The 21,096-nt window shown below is 35.4% G+C and overlaps 1 protein-coding gene and 1 pseudogene across 2 annotated transcripts in view; both read right to left on the bottom strand.

The window, feature by feature from the left end:
• Positions 1-702: 702 nt before the first annotated feature.
• The window catches only part of LOC140053863 (armadillo repeat-containing protein 2-like), an 89,851-nt gene continuing 69,457 nt past the window's right edge, over positions 703-21,096 (bottom strand). The window contains exons 13-18 of one of the 2 annotated variants that reach the window (XM_072098591.1): positions 20,870-21,056; positions 11,431-11,553; positions 10,888-11,001; positions 8,874-9,006; positions 6,362-6,522; positions 703-1,775 (exon numbers count right to left, since the gene is read on the bottom strand). In XM_072098591.1, coding sequence (XP_071954692.1) covers positions 1,612-1,775; positions 6,362-6,522; positions 8,874-9,006; positions 10,888-11,001; positions 11,431-11,553; positions 20,870-21,056 — 882 coding nt within the window. In that variant the 3' untranslated portion in view covers positions 703-1,611. Of the gene's footprint in view, positions 1,776-6,361; positions 6,523-8,096; positions 8,388-8,873; positions 9,007-10,887; positions 11,002-11,430; positions 11,554-20,869; positions 21,057-21,096 lie in introns of those variants that run through there. The other variant, XR_011846461.1, reaches the window with a different exon arrangement.
• LOC140055776 (5S ribosomal RNA) lies at positions 4,127-4,244 on the bottom strand (annotated as a pseudogene).

The raw sequence follows: 21,096 nt of genomic DNA, 5'->3' as shown, positions 1-21,096 counted from the left end.
TCTCTCACTAAGATACGAGATGAACCAGTTCAGAGCAGATGACTTCCACAACCAATAAGTTTAGATATAAGGAGTTTGTGATCAACAGTGTCAAATGTTTTTTTTAAATCAATGAAGATAGCAGCAGTTGCTTTACCTCCATTTAAGTTATTTAGGATATAATCTGAGACATCTATTAGGGTAGTCGTTTTTCCTTAAGCCAGATTGTAATTCATTCAAAATATTTTGTTTACAGTACTGTAGTCATATAATTGCTGGTGTACATGACGTTTGATAGTTACTGATGGTAGGACTGATATTGGTCTGTCATTATTGGGGTTCGCTTTGTCACCATCTTTGTATATAGGTGTGACTCTAATTCTAATGGAAAAAATTGATGTAGATTGATATACACATCCAAAATGTAGTTTTGCTAACCAATTCCAAAAAAAATCGTACACCTCATAATCATTAACACAGTAGTGTCGGCAGTTGTTTTTCCTCTTCCCTTATTATGTGTTTGATGATATGTTGAAAATATCTACATTTTGACAACCTGTCTCTCCATGATACTTTTAAACTTATTTTTACTAAACAAACAATCCATTTAAATTCGCATACATTAGTATTTCGCATTTATATATACTCAAATAAATAATAAACCAATTTCTATGCTTTATAGAATATTCTTTTATATTTCAAAGGCTCTGGCAAGATGATCGATCTGTACAATACTCATTGTTCTCACGTTAAAGGCAGTATGGATATGGTATATATGCCCTCTGGTGTTAAGTGATGTACAGATGTTTTGCCAAAAAAGTGATGTACTGATGGAATATTAGTTTCAATAAAACCGAAACTTTACTCTAAATCCCTTTGTTATCCAACACATAAATTAATCATTCCGAAAAACTCTCTCTAAAATCATAAATAAAACCATAAAAAAGACATTTTTATGAAAAGCAGTTTAATAATCATATGGAAAATAATATATAAAATAATTCTTGGAATAGTTCAACCATTTAAAAAAACCAGAACGAAAGTCATAATTTCTATACCTGACTAGAGAGGTATACCTTCTTGCCTGGTCAAAGTCTGATTTGATCTGAACTTACATACGCGAAGCAGGAATAACTTCAAGGTTTTATAGAAATTTCTCAACAGATAAGCAAGCATTATGTATCACAGTACTGTAATTATTACTTTATTTTGATTAAATATTTCAAATTTACTGTCCTGTATAAACAGGACTTATACATTGCACATACAGTACTTTCTTTCCCAACTCAATCGGGCTCAAGCGGGTTGATGCAGAAAGGGGCTTTTAAAATGTTGTTTAAAACAATATTAAGGACTTATCCTGAAAAATTCAGCTTTAGCAAATTTATTTCTATTGTTAGCCCTTTTTTGTCTAATTGACTTTTCATTACAAAGTATATCTTTAAAAACAAACGACCAAAACACACTCATACTATTACAAATCAATTCAAATTAAATTGTTGAAGTACATTAATGAAAAGAAATGTATACATTTTAATGTTAAGAATATCTGAAAAAAGCAATACAAAATGACAAATGTCACTGTCAGTATCTTTGACTATCTTTGTTCACATAATATAGGAAATATACTGATCAAGGAGCATCAAGTGGAACTAAGTTAGTATTATGTTTTTCAATTCTACTTATTAGCTGTGTTGCTACAGGATAGAAATCAGTCAACCAGTAATACTTCATAACATCAATTGTGTCCTCATACCAATCAGCTGCTTCTGTCATTTCAAGGGGTGCTTCTTCATCTGTAAAAAATAATGTTGTGTTAATGTTGGCAATATGTGCTAAAAATTACCTCAACAATAACAAATATAAATGGTACAACTTCAAGGGTGGATTGCTATAAAACAGTCTTAACTGATGGTCTTAACTCCCCGATTAAAGCCGGCTTTATCAGATAGACGGTCTTATTAAAACCACTCCTGATAGACCATTGCTATAAAACAGTCTTGGATAAGACCGCGTAAAGTAACAAATTGAGGGCGTACTTTGCGCGTAGAATACCAAATAAGGTAATGTTCGTCACGCTTGTTCAATTCACAATCATAACAGTACGTACATTTCTACGCGAGAAAATCCATTCTAGGCCTATATAAGAATAAAATCACCGTTATTATTTGATTTAACACTTAAAACTCGTTTAATTGGTTGTCTTTGACGATAAATAATACGTAAAAGCAACAAAAAGAGAGGTTAAAGACTGTTTTAAGACTCCTTCGAGTAGGCTTTAATTTTAAAGACCGTTTACAGGTCAGACCGCGGTATAGCAATGGTCTATAAATAAAGACTACTTGCTACGTCACGAATTATAGCCGGCTAAGGGCTAAGACCGTTTATAGACCGCTTATAGCAATCCGCCCCAAATGTTTTTAATAGTGTGTGTAGGATAGTTTTATAGAATAGTTTTATATATAATATGTTCTAGTTTTGCAAATGGTAGAGTAGGTCAATGGGTCATCGATCCATACAAATATTTACTTGGGTTAGAAGCATGAAATTTGGTATGGTAACGCGAACATTTTCAACTTTTGTTTTGAGGCCATTTAAAATTTGACCTTTGACCTCAGATAATGTTTGATTCCTTAGAATAAAAACTCAAAAATCAAAAGGCCGTGCTCAGTTTAACAACTGAAGAAAGATGTAAAAAAGTAAATGACAAAACAATGTCATATGCCTATATCATTTCCAAACTTGCCACCTTTGTATGTTTTTGGCCAAGTATAAGTGGTGATACCCATTAATACTTCTTAATTTTCGTTTAGTAAAGTTATTTGTAGAAGCTCGCCATCCTTATTTGACCAGAGAAGAAAATAACACATAAATGTTTTATACTACAGTATAACATTTTCAATGCAGTGCTGTGGCCGAGTGGTTAAGACAGGGGAACCATAATCCATAATATCGGCAAGGGTTTGAGGCTCACTCGCTCCATGGTTCCAGGGTAGAACAAGTCTTCTCGGATAAACCGTAGGTCCAGTGTACATCTGGCTCATGTGCACTTTAAAGAACCTAGTACATCTTTCAAGACGAGTAGGGGGGGGGGGGGGGGTACCCCGGTGTACTAGTTTATAAACACACACTGTCGTGGACAGACGTGATGGCGCAGTAGTTGGCTGCCGATGACACGATGGGACCCTTAGAATGTTGTTGAAAAGGTGTAACATCTTAGTCCACAGCGCCTTTGATCACTTGTTGCTGGAATTGGCGCTTTACAAATTCGTATATATTATTATTATTATTAATTATTGTGCAAGCTAACTGCTCAAACCATTCTAGATATCACAATTTTAATTACATTTAATTTTACATTTTTTTTTTGGTAGCTGCAAAAATTACTGAAAACTGCAAAAATTACTACATGGTAACTTTGATTTAAAAACATGACACTCAGTATTACCATCAGCATATTTCTGTTTAAAAATGCCAATAGCTCCCCAGTGGAAGCCCTTACCAATTTTAGGTTGTTTCAATCGGTTTAAAAGGACATCAATATAATAATGTCGAAGAATTTAATTATAAGAGTTTAAATTTATTATGTGATCATGTGATCCTGAAATGCTTCACTTTTTCACAACTTGTTATTTAGACAAGTGGTCATGATATGTCTTTTGGCACTGGTTCATTAGGGTGATATTAATACTAGTGTATTTTGATATAAAGCAAGCCAATTATTATTCACTAGTTATTAAAAATGTAAATGTGCTCCATGCAAATTTGTTTGTACCAGCTATAGGTTTTTAAACATTTTGTGTATTTCTATTGTATTAGAGCAAATATAAATAATCCTTTGCGAGTAATTTGAGAATAAAATTAGTACTTCCTGACTAGTGGTTGCTGAGATATTGATATGGCCATTTTTATTTTATTTTTATTTTATTTATTTAATCGAAACCAACAGCGATAATTACCGCCACTAACAGGTTTGATACAAACAAAGCCAGGACTGTTTAAAGCACCTTGATTGGTCTTAACATTGATCAAGGGCTTCTCTCGTCCAGTGCCCACCTTGACCAGAGGTCTGAGGCAGATACTAGATGCAGGGGCTGCCATAAGAGTCAGCAGTGCTGATTTCAAATGCCTAACGGGACCCCAGCTCCGTATACAGCACCCGTTAATCCCAGATGGTCTCCCATCCAAGCTCTAACCAGGCCCAACGTCGCTTAACTTCGGTGATCTGACGAGAACCGGTGTTTCAACGTGGTAAAGCCATATTGACCAATGGTCAAAAATAAAGTTTCACCATCATTTTTGGCAAAAGTTGTCCATTAGAGTGAATAGAAATATGTATCTTCTGAGTATTTTAACACCAACTACGACCATATCCGACCAACAATTTCTGATATATAAAAAGTTTGCTCTAAGCCAAAAATGTTTGTGCCGGCTATATGTCAAAGGTCAAAATTAGGGGTTTTTGTCAGTTTTATGATTTTTATTACATTAGAACAAATATAAACATATACTTTGCGAGTAATTTTATACCACAATTATCACTTTCTGACCAGTGGTTGCTGAGATATTCATATGGCCAATTTCTTGACCATTTTTTGAATACTTTTAGCAAATGTTGCCCATTAGAGTGAATAGAAATCATGGTGTTCTGAGTAGTTTGTCACAAAAACTATTCCAATACACCCTGTTGGCCCCTGTACTGACCAAGCATTCCAATTTTGTATCGGCCAACCGCAAAAAATTGATTTGTATAGTTTGCTAGAGGGTGCAGGTAAACTCTTTTTGGCTCCCCAACTATTAAGCTATGTTATTACATTTTCAATGTCGTGTCATGAACTTCTCATCGTACATCAAAAGTCCAGATGGTACGCACGCATGCATCTGGTAAATAAACAGCAAATGGTCTACGCTTTCCCACTTTTTTAGGCCTCTAGGCCTGATATTTTTAAAGTATAACGGTAATTTTTTAAGACCTGCAGCTGTAGTTTTCAAAATTGTCTTAGCTCAGCCCCAGCTATAGAGCTAGTCATGGATATTTATACATTTTGTTTCATATTTCGAAGTATAATACAGTCAGTGTATTGTCTGGGGACCAAAGAGCTCTATTTTCCAAATTTCTTTTAGCTCTGTCCCAACCATGGTATAGGGACGGTTCTGGTAACTTATATATTTTGTTTTGTGTTTCGAAATATAATTTCCAGGACCTAGCAACTCTATTTTTCAAAATGTTCTTAGCTCCACCCCAACCATGGTGGGCTGGTCCTGTAGACTTATAATTTTGTTTCATTTATGAATAGGGCCTATTTAAGTGCAATTTTCAGGGACCTAGCAGTTCTATTTTTCACAATTTTCCTAACAGCTCAGCCCTAATTTTGATTCACATTTAAATGTAAACTGCATTTTGCAGGGCCTAGCAGCTCTATTTTCACAATTTTCATAGCACCACCTAACCATCTATGGCGGGCTGGTCCTGTAGACTTATAATTTTGTTTCATTTATGAATAGGGCCTATTTAAGTGCAATTTTCAGGGACCTAGCAGTTCTATTTTTCACAATTTTCCTAACAGCTCAACCCTAATTTTGATTCACATTTAAATGTAAACTGCATTTTGCAGGGACCTAGCAGCTCTATTTTCACAATTTTCATAGCACCACCTAACCATCTATGGCGGGCTGGTCCTGTAGACTTATAATTTCGTTTCATTTATCAATAGGGCCTATTTAAGTGCAATTTTCAGGGACCTAGCAGTTCTATTTTTCACAATTTTCATAACAGCTCAGCCCTAATGGTAGGGCTGGTCCTGCAGATTATATATATAAATATATATATTTCGAAGTATAATCCAATTTCCAGGGACCTGCAATTCTATTTTTCTAAATGTAGACTTGTAATTTCGTTTCATACATCAATGTACAATTGCAATATCTGGGGACCTAGCAGCTCTATTTTTCAAAATGTTCTTACAGAGCCATGTTCTGCCTGTGGGTGCATTTTACGTTCGCAGATAATTTCTATGATAGGCATATTGAAGGTCAGTTTATTTTTAAAATTGAAAGAATGGATTTACACAAAGTCATCGCATATAGGACCCCGTGCAATGTGTTTCACACAGTATTTTATTTATGTACCATAAAAAATGGAGACAGTTGGCTACCCTAAATCTTATTAAAACGGCCTCAAATTACGGTAGAACATGTTGCTTTAGGGGCTTCTAGCCTAGTGATGCTCGCTTCGCTCGCATAGCCACCCCCCCCCCCCCCGTCGGGGAATTTAGCCCCCCGCGTCGGAAAGATCCTGGCGCCACCGCTCGGACTATGGAATGCTGCTATACTAATTTATCAAAATCAACCTACTTATTTGTCATGAAGTTATTGTACTCACCAAGATAATGTATAAGGAGTGCAATAAGATCACTAGTCTCTTCTTCACCAAGGCATTCTGCAGAACATGTAATATTCTCACTGTAATTGCACAATATCATACACACCATACCAGCAAGTTGCCAATCAAGCGGTCCAAAGTCATGCAATACATCAATCAACCTACAAAATGTACACATGACAGACACTAATTTATCATTCAAAAGATGGTTGAAACATGGTATGAAAATACTACATAGGAAATACTAGATAGGTAGACACAATAATCTGATACAATCATCTGAATGGCTTGATTACTTCTTCAGAGTTCTATTTTGGGTCTCCTTTTCTTCAATTTATGTATTACTGATTTTTGTTTTATTCCAACTTTTTATAATTTTTTTTGTGTTTGCTGATGACATTAAACTCTTAAATATTGATTTTTTCTATTAAAAACGTGTAATACAAGATTTGTTGTTTGTTTACTATTTGAAACGAAATGAAATTGGAAAAATGCTCAAGGTAAAAGAACCTTTAAATACAGATCAAGGAAAGAATGGAATCTTTTACCAACTGAAACTAGAACAAAAGTAACTGGGAAAAATTATCAAATTATGGAACAAACTTTCAAATGACACAAAAACAAACTAAAAATCTATGACACTTCCAATTTTAAAAAATTCAATCCAAAATATTACTGATTAAGTATTGAGTATCTTTTACCTTTAATATCTTCCATTTTTTATATATACTGTATGTTTGGTAGATAGTTGCGTTTTTTTAAATGTGTGTGTACTAATGTAAATTACTTTGTTAGTTGTCTTTGAATTATTTGTATAAATATATTGTTAATGTTTCTCTACTCAACCACTTTGTCATTAGCCATGTTCACAAGATTTTATCGTGCTTTCGTATCGTGATATAGAATATCATGTTAACAGGAAGAGCGTTCACATAGAATTTAACATCGTGATTTAAGTATGCTAATGAGTGAAAGGCCAAACACACATGTTCGGAGCACACATAGGAAGGGATTGATGATTTGTTTTTGTAGTGTGGGCCTCTATGTAGTAGATAGCCAGCAGGCCTAAGATAACAAATAATATTAAAGATGTATTGTCCCCCTGAAAAAAGAATTCTTAATTTTTTTTTAATATTCCATTTTTAATGTAACATAATAGTTATCCACTTTGACCTAAAATTGGATCGAAAAAAAAATGTATTTATACTGAAAAAAAGGTAATTTAAAGCAAAAAAATTGTCAAATTGGCTGCCTGCAGCCAATTGATTTTTGGTTAAATTTTAACATTTATTTTGTCATTTTATAAGTGAAAACGTGATTTTCTTTCGTATTTTTTCTATTGAAGTGATTAACTTTATTAAAACTACAAAATACCATATTCAAAGTCTGATTTAATTAATCTTCATTTTTCATGTTTTTGAGGGACAATACATCTTTAACTAATAGGCCATGGTTCTCTTGCGGATGAGCCATGGCATCTTTGCCTCAAATATTTTGTGTCAAAAAGTAGGCCAAGTAGCAAGCGTGAATTAATTTGAAAACAAACTTGGCCCGTCTGTAATTTCACCTCACTCACGCTTACCTTTCCGAAGTTGTTAAATTTCGGCACTAATAAAGAACGTGCAAAATCGATGATATTTATTAATTTTGCAGAACTTTAGGTTTCAAAACACATGATTTTAACTATAAAAATCTGATCTTGTTTGAAAATGGAGTTGGTAAGTGATTTATTTACACAAACAAACATTACACCGTACACTCTTTATTTGCACGACAGATTGAACGGGGACATATATATTCACTCATTCATAGCAGAAGTGTCAGCCTGTTCGTAAGGTTGTGCATGCCTTTGTGGTGGATCGAGTGTGGGTTGGACGGTCTAGGCTAGCTTTCGAAATAGTCCTGGCTGTTTCACATTACTTTCTGGTTCGTTCTTCTGATTTCGGTATTTCATTCTTTAATCGTCTAACGTGATGTATGATGTCCGAAATAATATCGTGGGTTAAACCTAAGCAATTTGTTGAATCTGGCGATCAAAGAAATCAAAACAACAACAATGGTGAATTGTTCCGGTGGGTGGCCGATGACGCAGTAAATAACCAAGAGCTGATTGGTTGAATTTAACGGTGTCTAAAATATCATGATAACTTCGTAAGATAATGATAATTAACAGGCTCTCCGAGAGAGCATGTTAACCAGAATTAACGTGATAAACAAGATCAACCCAGCACTTAAAAACATTTATTGTAAACAGAGATAGCCCGCAGCGAAGCATCCTTGTATTGTGTGTGCATGTAAAAGCATCAACAGCCACATACACTGTGTAGCGGAAAACACCTTAACTCAAGGCAAATTTATTTAGTGTTTAAAATCAGTACCAAAAGTATCTACTAACTTTCTATACCATTATGAGATTTACCGAAATTTGCCCTTACATAAACTAATATACAGATTCCTCAGTTCTACTTTAACAGGACATTTTATCAAAGACCCTGACTTAAGGAACACATACTTGCGTATACCACCCTCTGATTTTAGCATTGGACGCCTTGATTTGTCCACCATTAGATTGATGAGCACACCACATGCGGTGTAAACAATCTCTCGATTTCCAGAATCCAGTAGTGTCACCATCATTTCATCAACTACAAAATATAAAAAAAATCTAAATTATAGTTTTGAGGACAGCTATATGTTGTAACAATGTGTGTGATGAATTACACAAAAAACAAAAGGAAGGTTGGTGGGAGGACTGGTGGCCAATATGTTAATCTTTTATTATACTGTACTGTGCTACTTCAGCTTAGCAAAATTAATAAAATACTACTAATAATATAATAGTCACAGGTTTATGACATGGTTATTTTTGTTGTTTTCGTCTACAGTAGGTACTCACATAACTAAGAATACCTAAGTTATGTATTACCCAGTCTGTGCACCTTAACTGTACTGGTAAATGGAATGCAGTTGAGCACGTTGGTGCACAATCGGAGCTTGGTAGTGTCCATAAACCCACAGGATATGTACATGATTTATCAACCCAGTGAATATATAAATCCATCCATGATTTTCTGGACTATCCAAACACTAGTCTGTGTACTTGCATTTCAATCAGTAACATTATTTTAAAATAGATTAGGTCTAACTTTAGTTGTAGAGTGCATATGTTTCACAACTTTCAGACACTATTCTGTGAAGATGTTGGTCTGTCTAGTTCTGCAAAAATGTTTTGAAAGTTTGATTATCTTTATGTGATGGCCAGGATTTGATTACCAGGATTGATTACTGATTCCTCTTCCGAAAAAAGGCAGAGACATAATAATTTCTAGTGAACACTGTAATAAATTACCATTCCCTAACATATAGAGTAACATAGTATTTACATGAACATTCTAGAATAAGATGTTTGGATTTAAGAAACCATGTATAATTAATAAGAACAATCAGGAACATTCCAGTATGCTATTAATAGAAACTGTAATCATGTAATAATGAGAAGTATAAAGAATGATCTAGAAGGATAGGAGCATCTTGTATATAAAGGGATGTAAACTATTGTAAGGTTGTTGGATTAGAGGTTGGATTAGAGGTTGGATGTTATATTGTAAAGTCATTGTGAAGCTGTTGTTTAAAGTGCTTACTGGATTGTTAAAAGTTGAAGTTGATTGAAATTAAAGCTTTGTTTTTGAGTTATTTTACAACTTTGTGGATTTTGTGTGTATACTTTTATGTCACAAGGGAGTTCCTAAAGTATTTTCAACCGCTCGGAAACATACGCAAGAGGAGTTTGTGACAAACACTATCATTCATTCATTAAGCATTGTCTTTTTCTGTTACTTATATTCTCCGACCCTTGTCAATGCCATGGTCAATAATAAATTTTGACGATCTGCTGTACAATACTTTTTGTTCTATTAAAGGCACTATGTACGTGCCATTGTGTTTAGATACTCTCGTTTGGTTTCAGTTTTTGTGGCTAAACACATCTTTTTAACATAAATTCGGACTATTCTGCTATAAAAGTTGGGTTTTCATAATTAATTAACAATTATCTATTCTCGTTTGGTAGGTATTGCAACATTCTGAGTCTCGTTTTTGTTTCCGTTCGGTGTTTTGTAGGACCGCGCTCAATCGGTGGGAAGGGGCCTTATGACATCGCCTTTTTATGAGGAATAAGGCTAGATAATAATTATCCTAGGCGATTGGGGCGCTGCACGACCCTCCCCATGTTTGAATACACCATAAGAAGTAATGTTATTAACGATGGTAAGTAGGCTTTATAAAAAAACAAAACTTGTAGACCTGGAGACAACATTTTGTACACCCGTGTGTGTACTGAAGTCGATGTAAACAAACAGCAAACTTTCGTCTCAGCGTATTGCATTTTGGGTAATGATGATGTTTTGGGTCGACGACCACCCACTGATTTAACAGGTTATTTCGGAGCACAAATTGAGCACAACGCGGTCTTGCTATTTTTATTTTGTGTTATGCAGCAGAAACAGACCCAATGTGATTAAAATTACCTTTATTTGTAGATATGTAATCTCTGACCTCAAATGATCTTGATAAATTACCAAACACACGAGTAGCTTCGACCATGCCCTCCTGATTATCCATCATCAAAAGTTTTGTTAACACTGAAATGAATAATAAATAATTTAAAAAAAACATTAAAAACATCAATTAATGTATTATCAAAATATAATATTGGGTGGTATTTTAAAAAAGTGATGGAGCACAGACAACAAAAGTAACTATTACAATTAATCCTATACCAATAAATAATAAAATAACAACAAAAATATAAATAAAATACTATAATAATCATAATACACTTCTGTGATGAATGGCAGAAAATGTAAAGATTCATAACCATACAACATTGCATTCATTGGATTGTTACCATATTACAAAAAAAAAACCCTCCCTTGAATAGTGAACATCCCCCCCCCCCCCCACCATCAATTGAAAAACATCCGGAAGAAATAAACGGGGACGTTTACTCAAATAAATACAGTATACATTATATGATAGAAAATGAATGAAGAAAAAACAATAAAACCTACTTTCACAAACATCTATCTGTTTTTCTACAACCATACTACCTGGCATATTATAATAAGCTAGGTTGTTTATTGTTACTACAGTGTTCAGTACCAACTCCTCACTTTGATTTACATCTTTCAAAACTAGAAAAAAAAGATTAGCTTTATTTTTTTGTGTGTAATGTATTATACCATATGGACAATTGTCTGAAATAAAAGTTGAATTGAATTAAATTCAAGATTCTTTGGAACCAATACAATTGCCAATGGAAATGTGGAGTTGTTCTGTAAGTGTTCACATAGGCGAATTAAAAGTGACATGAAGGCAAATTTTGCAACAAAAAAGAAACTCTCCTTGTGGTTAGGATTGTTATAATTTTATAAAATTATCAAGGATCATAATATCATACAGTATATCTATACACTATGCCTATAATTAGGCTGAATAGTAGCCATCTACCTACATCTTCCTTCCAGAGCACCACCAGTAATTTATGAGGGTCAGGTCTATCAAGAGTTATGTAAACAATCTGTTACCAAGGCTACTCATGATATTGACATACCAGCAAGAATCATTAAAGAGTTGGCTCTTGAATTGACTTTACCGTTTACTAATATATTTAATGGCTGCCTGGAAAAAAGCGTTTTTCCAAAAATTAGGAAAGAAGCTATTATCACAGCAGTCCCAAAATTAAAAGTGCTAGTTCACCAGATGAAATGCGACCGATATCTTTGACACCGCTATTTTTTTCAAATCAACTTGACAGCCAACAGTTTGGTAATGTTAAAAGAGCCTCCACTAACCATTATCTTATACAGTAGATTGACTTTCTTTATAAGGGTTTAGACAAACCAGGTAAAATGGTGACAGTATGTACGGTGAACTTTACCAAAGCTTTTGACCACATAAACCACACTATTGTGGTGAAGAAGTTGATCGCATGTAACATAAGGCCCTCACTTATCTCCTTTGTATGCAGTTTCTTACAGGAAAGGTGCCAGAAAGTGGGATCAATGAGAATTTTGTCTACATCTAACATGCGGGGTTCCACAAGGTACCATACTCGGACCTTTAATGTTTTCGGTAATGGTTAATGATGTGGCAGAAGATACCGAAAATAGATGGAAATATGTAGACGACCTTACAATCGCGAGCATCACATTGGTAGTAAATCCTTCGCAAGCCAGTCTACAGAGTGTCCTGCAAAATCTTGCTACCTCAGGGCCGTAGCCTGGATCTGTCAAGGGAGGGTTCGGACACTATGGTCACCCCCGGCCCCACGGGGTGGGGCCTGAGGCGAAGCGAATTTTTTTAAATGACACCCCTAGATGGCCGGAAAAGACACTCTCATGCAGCATGCTACCAATGAGCAAAACGATCGTACTTGGACTCGTGGACTATTTAAAGGACGATAACATTTGTTGCCGTATGTTAGATGCGTGTGCTCTGTGCGGAACCGCCGATTGTTTGATCATTTAGTCGGTATTTTGTTTTGCGTTCAAGTTCAATGCGAACGTACGTCTAGGAGAAGCCCCGAAAAAAGCACACTGGGTGAAGGCAAATGCAATTCTGATTATAGCTCTATCTATAATATTTATTTACAGCAATTTGTTGAGGAAATTAAATATGCCAATGTAAATAGGTGATATTGATACGTATCGGCTGGTGGTCTAGAAAAAATAATCGGATGCCATAATGTGAACTACAGTACATGATACCATAGATATTATAGTGTAAAATATTAATATTCACTATAATCCTCGATGATACATTATACTTCATAGCCATACATAAATACTGATGTATGTCGGAAGGCTGTATACTTTATGCATGCTGCCTGACTGCCAGTGATCTAAACAATTGGTACGCAGTTGTCTGGCGGTGTCCTTTGTACAAATCGTTCGTGCCCCAGCTCGCTGTGAGACGCGTCAATATCATGTTAAATGCAGGGACCAAACATTTATCTTTCAGGTTAAAATCGGCAATTCATTTGCAACTCTTAGAAATTTACAGACACGTATCGCTTGAAGTACGCTCATACAGGGAAGAAGGTACTGTATGAGTTATTCCGAACGAGTTTACGAATTTTTCAATTTACGAACAACTTTTTGTACTGTGGGGCACGTATTTGGAAGATTTTCGGAGATGAGGGTGAGGTATTGGGCATGTCGGGGATGGGGGTTCGCAGTCGGTTAAGTATCGACGTATCAAACCTATGTGAGACTTGTTGTCGAATACTGCTGCCTAGTCTGGCACTCCTCCATATTACAACATTAGACCAAGCAGCTAGAATATATACAGAAAAGATCAGTGCGCATCATAAATGGAGGTTATGAATCGTATACTGCAGCATGTAATACCCTTGGCATCCCTAAGCTTGAAGACAGGAGAGACTCACTTGCGATCAAATTCGGAAAAAAGCTTTTGACATCTGAAAGACATCGGCACTTCTTACCAGAATTCAACAATAGTGGGGAAAAAATGAAACTACGTAATTAAGGATTCCCAAATGCAAAACCTCTCGCTACCAAAAAAGTACAATTCCATTCTTGGTTATCAAACTGAACGCCATAAAATGGATAGCACAATCAAATGGATATAATTGTACTGTACATTTACGGATTATCGGGTAGAACATTCTTTTAAATGGATAGCACATTCTTTCAAATGGATAGCACATTGGGTAGCACAATCAAATGGATATAGTACTGTACATTATTTTAAGGATTATTGGGTAGCACATTCCTTCAAATGGAAGCACATTCTTTCAAATGGATAGCATGGATTGGACACATTGAATCAAATGGGAGCCTACTGTACAGTTATTCTATGCGGATCATTATTGGGTGTAGCACATTAAAATTGGGAGGACATAAGGTGGACACCATAATTTATTATTAATGGGCGAAACAGCCAATCCCAACTGAGGAGACACTCCTGTAAATGGGAACATTTAAGCTCAGTGCCAATGTTCACTCAATATTTTTTCCATCACAAAAACAACAAAAAAGACGAAATAATTATATCCATTTATTGTTATTAAATAAAAATGGATATCATAATAATCATGATATTGTCATTTTTTTATTGGTGAAATGTTGCCTGCTAAATTTTTAATTTCCAGAGTCCAGATCAGTATTGGTATTGGTTTTTTCTGGCGAAACCTCTATGAAGAGGACAAGCTTTTTTTAGGAAGTGTTCCAGGGGCAGTACAACCACGGCAAAGTTGTAAGTTATCACAGTAAATGTAACATATTATAGGCCAATTTATGATGAAGAGTTATCGAGATATTAATTGCAAGTTGATAAGAGACATTGCATATGTATTTCAGCAATGTTTTGTGGTTACATGCTGTAAAATTAATATGATTGTTGTTATTTAATTAATCACTGAATGTTTGCTGTGAAGATTTATAACTGTATGTTGTATGCTATAATATAAGATCAGGGTTATTAATGATTCTTTTCTGTATTTATTCTAATTATAGAATTGAATGAGACTTTAAGAGACGTTTATTGAATAAACTATTTCATCTCAAACTTTTAAACCGTGCTATATCTACTCATTTGCTGACCTGTGTGTTGTCATCTTACCTTTCTCTACAATTACCCAAAATGCAGTTCAAGATGATTTGGTTTGTTTACATCCTATCTCTGCCTAAAACAACTCTTACATGTAGGATTAAAAATTGAACTCTTCTGTAAAAGCTTATTATTTGTAAACCCAATCATCAGTCAATTGACTATAACCAAATAAAAAATAGGCCTACTACCACATACAACAGAATAATAATGTTATATTAATAAGGGCACATGGGCGAGCAAGTTCATTTCGCTGTTGGTGCTACTCTACTAGCTAGGCAACATATCTCTACCAAAAACGACAGGTCTAAAAAAGGACATGCAAAAGATTGTTAGCCTGGACTGGTGGGATGTAAAGGTGTACTCCAAAAGTTAACGCAGAATCCTTTTTATTCCCCTCTGGAGTCTCTCGCTATAATTTTCCTCCACAAAATAACAACAATCATTATGTTATCTCATCGGTCCACATCGTCATTTTGCTGATTGTCGCAGTAATAAAGTTGATTGTATTTATACAGTAGGCCTATAAGAACCACACTAAATAAATACAGTAAAACATATGGCGATCGGAAATGCTAGTTCTTATTTATACAAATTAAACTGTATTCTACCTCTTATTAAGCTAGGGATTATCAGACAGTTTGCTAAATATTTATTGCGGTGTTAACATTCCAGAAAAAATTTGTGTGAACCAACAAAACCAGGCTCGTGGCCAGGTTTTTTTTTATAGAACCCCACCCCACCACCCTTTACAGCGACTGCGAACCCCCATCCCCATCGTACTCATACAGTGAGCTGGGACACGAACGATTCGTACAAAGGGCACCACAAGACAACTGCGTACCTATTGTTTAGATCACTAGCAGTCAGCATGCATAAAGTATATAGCCTTCCGAAGTACATCAGTATTTATGTGTGGCTATGAAGTATAGTGTATCATCATCATAGAGGATTATAGTGAATATTAAAGACCCCTTCCCTGCAATTTTGGACGTTTTTTGGAGAATAATACATATATATCACTTTAAAAACATTAAACCATGTCATTCCTTGTCTTAAATGTACGTTTTATGGTAAATTATGATAAAAAGTGAGAAACAATGCACTACCTAAGTAGCTCGCGGCGATCGACCTCTCGTGGACGGTCTTAGGCCTAGCCTAGCTAGGCTTAGTTTTGTAGGCCTAGCTGGTAAACATCGGTAACGTACGAACATCGTACGCGAGCTATATACCTAGCCTGACGTTGTATAGTTGCTGCATTAATTGTCTTTCTATTTTTGCCAGACTCCGTTGATACAAATTGGGGAAAACCCGGTATTTTCGCTGAAAAGTTAGGAGTCTTCCATTTGTTTTGGCCTCACGATCGATCGAAAAGTGGGCGAATTACAGGTGAAAAACAAAAATATCAATCCGCGCGCAATGCATTTTGGGATTTATAGCGGGCCGCTATAATTATTAGAATCGACTTATTTTTCACATTTTTAACCGTTTAAAGACGAAAAAAGTTATCGCAATAGGACCATATAGTATTATTTTTACCGTATATTTCGGTGTATAAGTCGCACCTGTGTATAAGACGCACCCCCAACTGAGAGTAAAATATCGGTATTTTTTATATCGTCGATGTATAAGACGCACCTTATATTTCATCAAAACAATGTTTTTTTAAATTGTAATCAATATTATTGTAATAATATATTTTGTTATATCTACAACGGCATCCTTTATTTATGTTTTTTCTTACCTAGGCTCGGCCGCGCCCAGCCTCAACAAGTTCTTTCTAACTTGTTATTCATGAGTTTCGCCGCAACATCGAGTGCATGACCGTGTGTGTAACACGCACGTGTGTGGGCTAGCCTCGCTTGATCATTTCTAGAGGGCGCGCGTTTTCACGGACAATCGTATTCGATTAGTATCTATGTATCCGAGAAGTGTGTACGCTAGGTCCATGCTATAATCACCTGGAGAATATACTAGTCGAATACCGTACACCATGTGGCCACCAAAATAAGGGCTTGCGCTTGGGGTACGGCGGTCGTGCGTATAACTACTGTATAAATAAATACTATTCCAATCGTACGACGTAAACGTTTACAAATAAAATTTTATCGGAGCGCCATAATGAACAAATCTTTTCATCATATTTAGTATAACATCATGCTGAAATGACTTGAAAACTAGGCAGAAGCAGGTTGCCGTTACGTTAGTTAGTTACTGTAGCTAGGCCTAGCCTACTCGCCTAGCAAACGAGGTGATAGCCTAGGCCTATGTACAATCTGTGTGATGAGGCATTTATGTTCGGTGTATAAGACGCACCCTTAATTTAGAGGTCAAATTTGCGTGTCAAAAGTGCGACTTATACACCGAAATATACGGTACATTAAATATAGTTTTGTGATCTTAAATTAGATCTAAAAAACGTAGGGAATGGGGCTTTAATTTATTGCACTATAATATCTATGGTATTACGTACTGTGTTTACATTATAGCATCCGATTATTTTTTTCTAGACCACCAGCCAATATGAACTCAACTGTATCTATTTACATTGGTATATTTAATTTCAAATTGCTGTAAATAAATATAGATAGATCTATAAGAATTGCATATTCCTTCACACACAGTGTGCTTTTTTCGGGGCCCTCCTAAAGTAATACCGAGTGAATCAAACAATCGGTGGTTCCGCACAGAGCACACGCGCATCTAACAAACAGCAACAAATGTTCGTCTTTTAAAAAGTCCACATGTATGAAGAGGAGGAAAAAAGTATGATCGTTTTGCTCATTGGTAGCATGCTGCATAAGTCTTTTCCGGCCAATTAGAGGTGCCTTTATCATGAATGTTATGTGCGAGAGATAAGATAAGATAAGATAACTTTTATTGATCCTCAAAAAAGAAATTCATTGCTCGTCATAATAACAAGAAAACAAATATAGCATAAAACCATTCATATAAAAACATCAAAAAATACAAGATAAAATTATCTTCTTGACTTTCTGTTGTACTGGATGATACCGGAGGGAATAAAGGATTTGGCATATCGATTTGTTTTCACACTGAGGAGCCTCAATCTACCACTTGGATTAAGTTGGTCTATGATCACTTTGTGGAGAGGATGAGAGGCATCCGACTCAATGCGTTCAAAATCTTTCTGGAGGTGTTCTAGGTGCACATCGGTAATGGAAGGCAGTTCCAGACCAATCATTTTACCAGCCCGATGGATGAAAGTTTCAAGGCGTCCTTTATTCCCTCCGGTAACATTACCAGCCCAACAGGAGAGGCAGTACGTCCAAACACTACATATAACGGAACTATAGAACGAAAGTAACATCAAATCACAGGAGTTAAATTTATATAAAGTTCTCATACAATACATTCTGGGATTTAATTTTTTGCTGATGAAGTCTATATGGTCTCCCCAACTCAGTTTATCATTGAAAACAATACCTAGATACTTGTACTGGTCAACAATTTCAATTTCTTTACCTTTGATAGTGATTGGTTGAAAATTAAATTTATGTTTAGTCCTAAAATCAATGATCATCTCCTTTGTTTTAGATGCATTTATTTGGAGATAATTATAGTCACAAAATTTAACAAATCTTTGTATTTCGCTACGATAATGTTCATCATTGTTTGAAACTACAGTATGAGACCAATAGTACAAGTGTCATCAGCGAATTTAACAACGGGGCAAAGCTCATCATTTAAAGATCTCTAATCGGCCGTATACAAGGAATATAATTTAGGTGCGTTGACAGTACCCTGAGGAACACCGGTGTCAGAGGTTGCGATTTCTGACTTAACACCATTAATATTAACAAATTGTTTTCTATCACAAATGAAATTTAAAACTAAACGAACAATCGGACGGGGAAACTCCATATTCAACATTTTGTCTGCTAGGATATGGGGTTGTATGGTATTAAACGCAGACTGAAAATCAAAATACATAATATGTGCCGAGTGGCCTTTCTTTACATTATCTAGATGTGAATACAATTTATGTAATTTAAAATATATCGCATCACTGGTACTATGGAGTGATCGGTAAGCAAATTGCAATGGGTCTAACAAGACTAGAGTACCATTTTCGGCCATCTAGAATACGCTTCGCCTCAGGCCCCACTCACCATGGGGGTTGGGGGTGGGTGTCAGTGTCCGAACTCCCCCTTGACAGATCCTGGTTACAGCCCTGAAAACTGGATCGAATTTCATGAGTCATGAGTACTGATTGGTTGGGCCGTGATTTATGACGCCTATGGGGATCTAGACTTATTTTTTTCGAATAAATGTACTTATCAGATACACTTGTCTTGTGTCGTATAACAAATAAGTACTGTAATAGTTATTGAAGTTACTATAGTATTACAATCTCGTCAATGAAAACACAAATATGTATCTTATTCACTTATTTATGAAAACGCATACTATAAAGTTTTGTTTGTCTGTAAAATGATGTACAGGAGTAATTAAAAACCAAATTGTAGTTGGAGAAAAGAAACTACAAAGATGCATGTGTATGTTGTGTGCCGTTATGTTTTCACCATTGACAGCCATTGGAGTGGAGCTGTATCATGGAGGTTGGTGTTTTCCTTCCAATCCCAAGGTTCGAGGTTCAATCCTCACTAGTGTCATATATGGTTATAACTCGCACTCTTTTAACTGCACTCCCTAAGCCTTAAATGAGACTTAGTTTAACTGCTTGATAATCATTTGATTTCATAATTTTTTATTTATAAAGTTTATTTGTATTCTTGTTTACGTAACCATGTACACATCAGTAGGCCTAATTCGCTGGTTGGTTGGTAACCAAAAATGCGAGCCAAAAATGACCTAGTTTAGTTCTTATAATATAACTACACTTCTAGTTCGATGAATCTTCATTTCTAATCTAAGTATTTGTCGAAATAATGCGCCCTCTATTTACCGAGGAATTTGAAGCTTCAAATCAATGCATATGTATAAACGTATATTAAATCTATCAAAATAGTATTTTTTAAAGAAATCAGTCTGTCTTCAACATTATGATGCTGTACTCGAGCTGTTCAACCGGTTTTCAGCTATTAAAAACAATTATCGTAGGAGGAGATAGGAAAATGCGAAGCATCTTCGTATTACAGTAGAACCTCCATTTTACGTACGGTACGGGACCGAAAGGATTCGTAAAATCAAGGTTGACCTTAAATTGACCCCAAATACGTAGAGATCGTAGCTAGCCGTATTTGCCTACTTCTGTACACAGTATGCAGGTGGTCACTAGCTAGACCTAGGCCTTGCCTAGACTATTCAGGCCAGGCTAGCAGGCCTAGCAAGATGTGAGACCTAACTAGAAAAGTACAGTATATACAGGCTGTACGATGTTTAAATAAAGTGTAAAATATAATTGTTTTCTATCAATAAAAACAGTCGCTGCTTTAGGGGGAATGCATGTGCGTAGCTCGTCCCACACACAGCGGAATTCCTCACACAGCCATGATTGTGGCTTTGTGTGCTTTGTTGTTGTTAAATTGCGCCCTCAATGTAAGAAAATGATGACGTCATCGGTTATTTTAAGCGTACGTAAAATCGAGGGAACGTAAAATCAGGGTACGTAAAACACAGGTTCTACTGTATTGTGTGCGGGTATTTTTTAAGATAGACATCCATTAGACAGTGTATACCACTATCGGAAAACACCTATATTTGGGGCAAATAGTTGAACCTAAATTTGTTTTAATTGTCAATAACTAATTATCGAACTCAATTTAATTAGTAAACAGGGTTACATCAGGTGGTTAAAATCAGTATCGAAAGTACGAACCAACTTTATATACCATCGAGTAAATATTCTAGAAGTAACGCGCGATTTATATAGATTCTTACAAAATAACTTACCTAGTATTTGCAACAAAAGCTCAATACAATTTAGGTTTGCCGCTATTAGTGGTCCAATATCTTGATTTATCGACAAGTTAGCAATCACACGAACTAATTTAATAAATATATCCTCATACTTTTGTCCTTTTAACAATTGAAGACTTTTTGTGAATTTTTCTTTAAGCGTTTCATCAGATCTTTGATTCTAAAAAAACAATATTTGTTTTTTGCTGTAAATTTTTTTA

The sequence above is a fragment of the Antedon mediterranea genome, chromosome 7, assembly GCF_964355755.1.
Source record: "Antedon mediterranea chromosome 7, ecAntMedi1.1, whole genome shotgun sequence".
NCBI classification, from domain to species: Eukaryota; Metazoa; Echinodermata; class Crinoidea; order Comatulida; family Antedonidae; genus Antedon; species Antedon mediterranea.
This window is presented reverse-complemented; position numbering and strand designations above follow the sequence as displayed.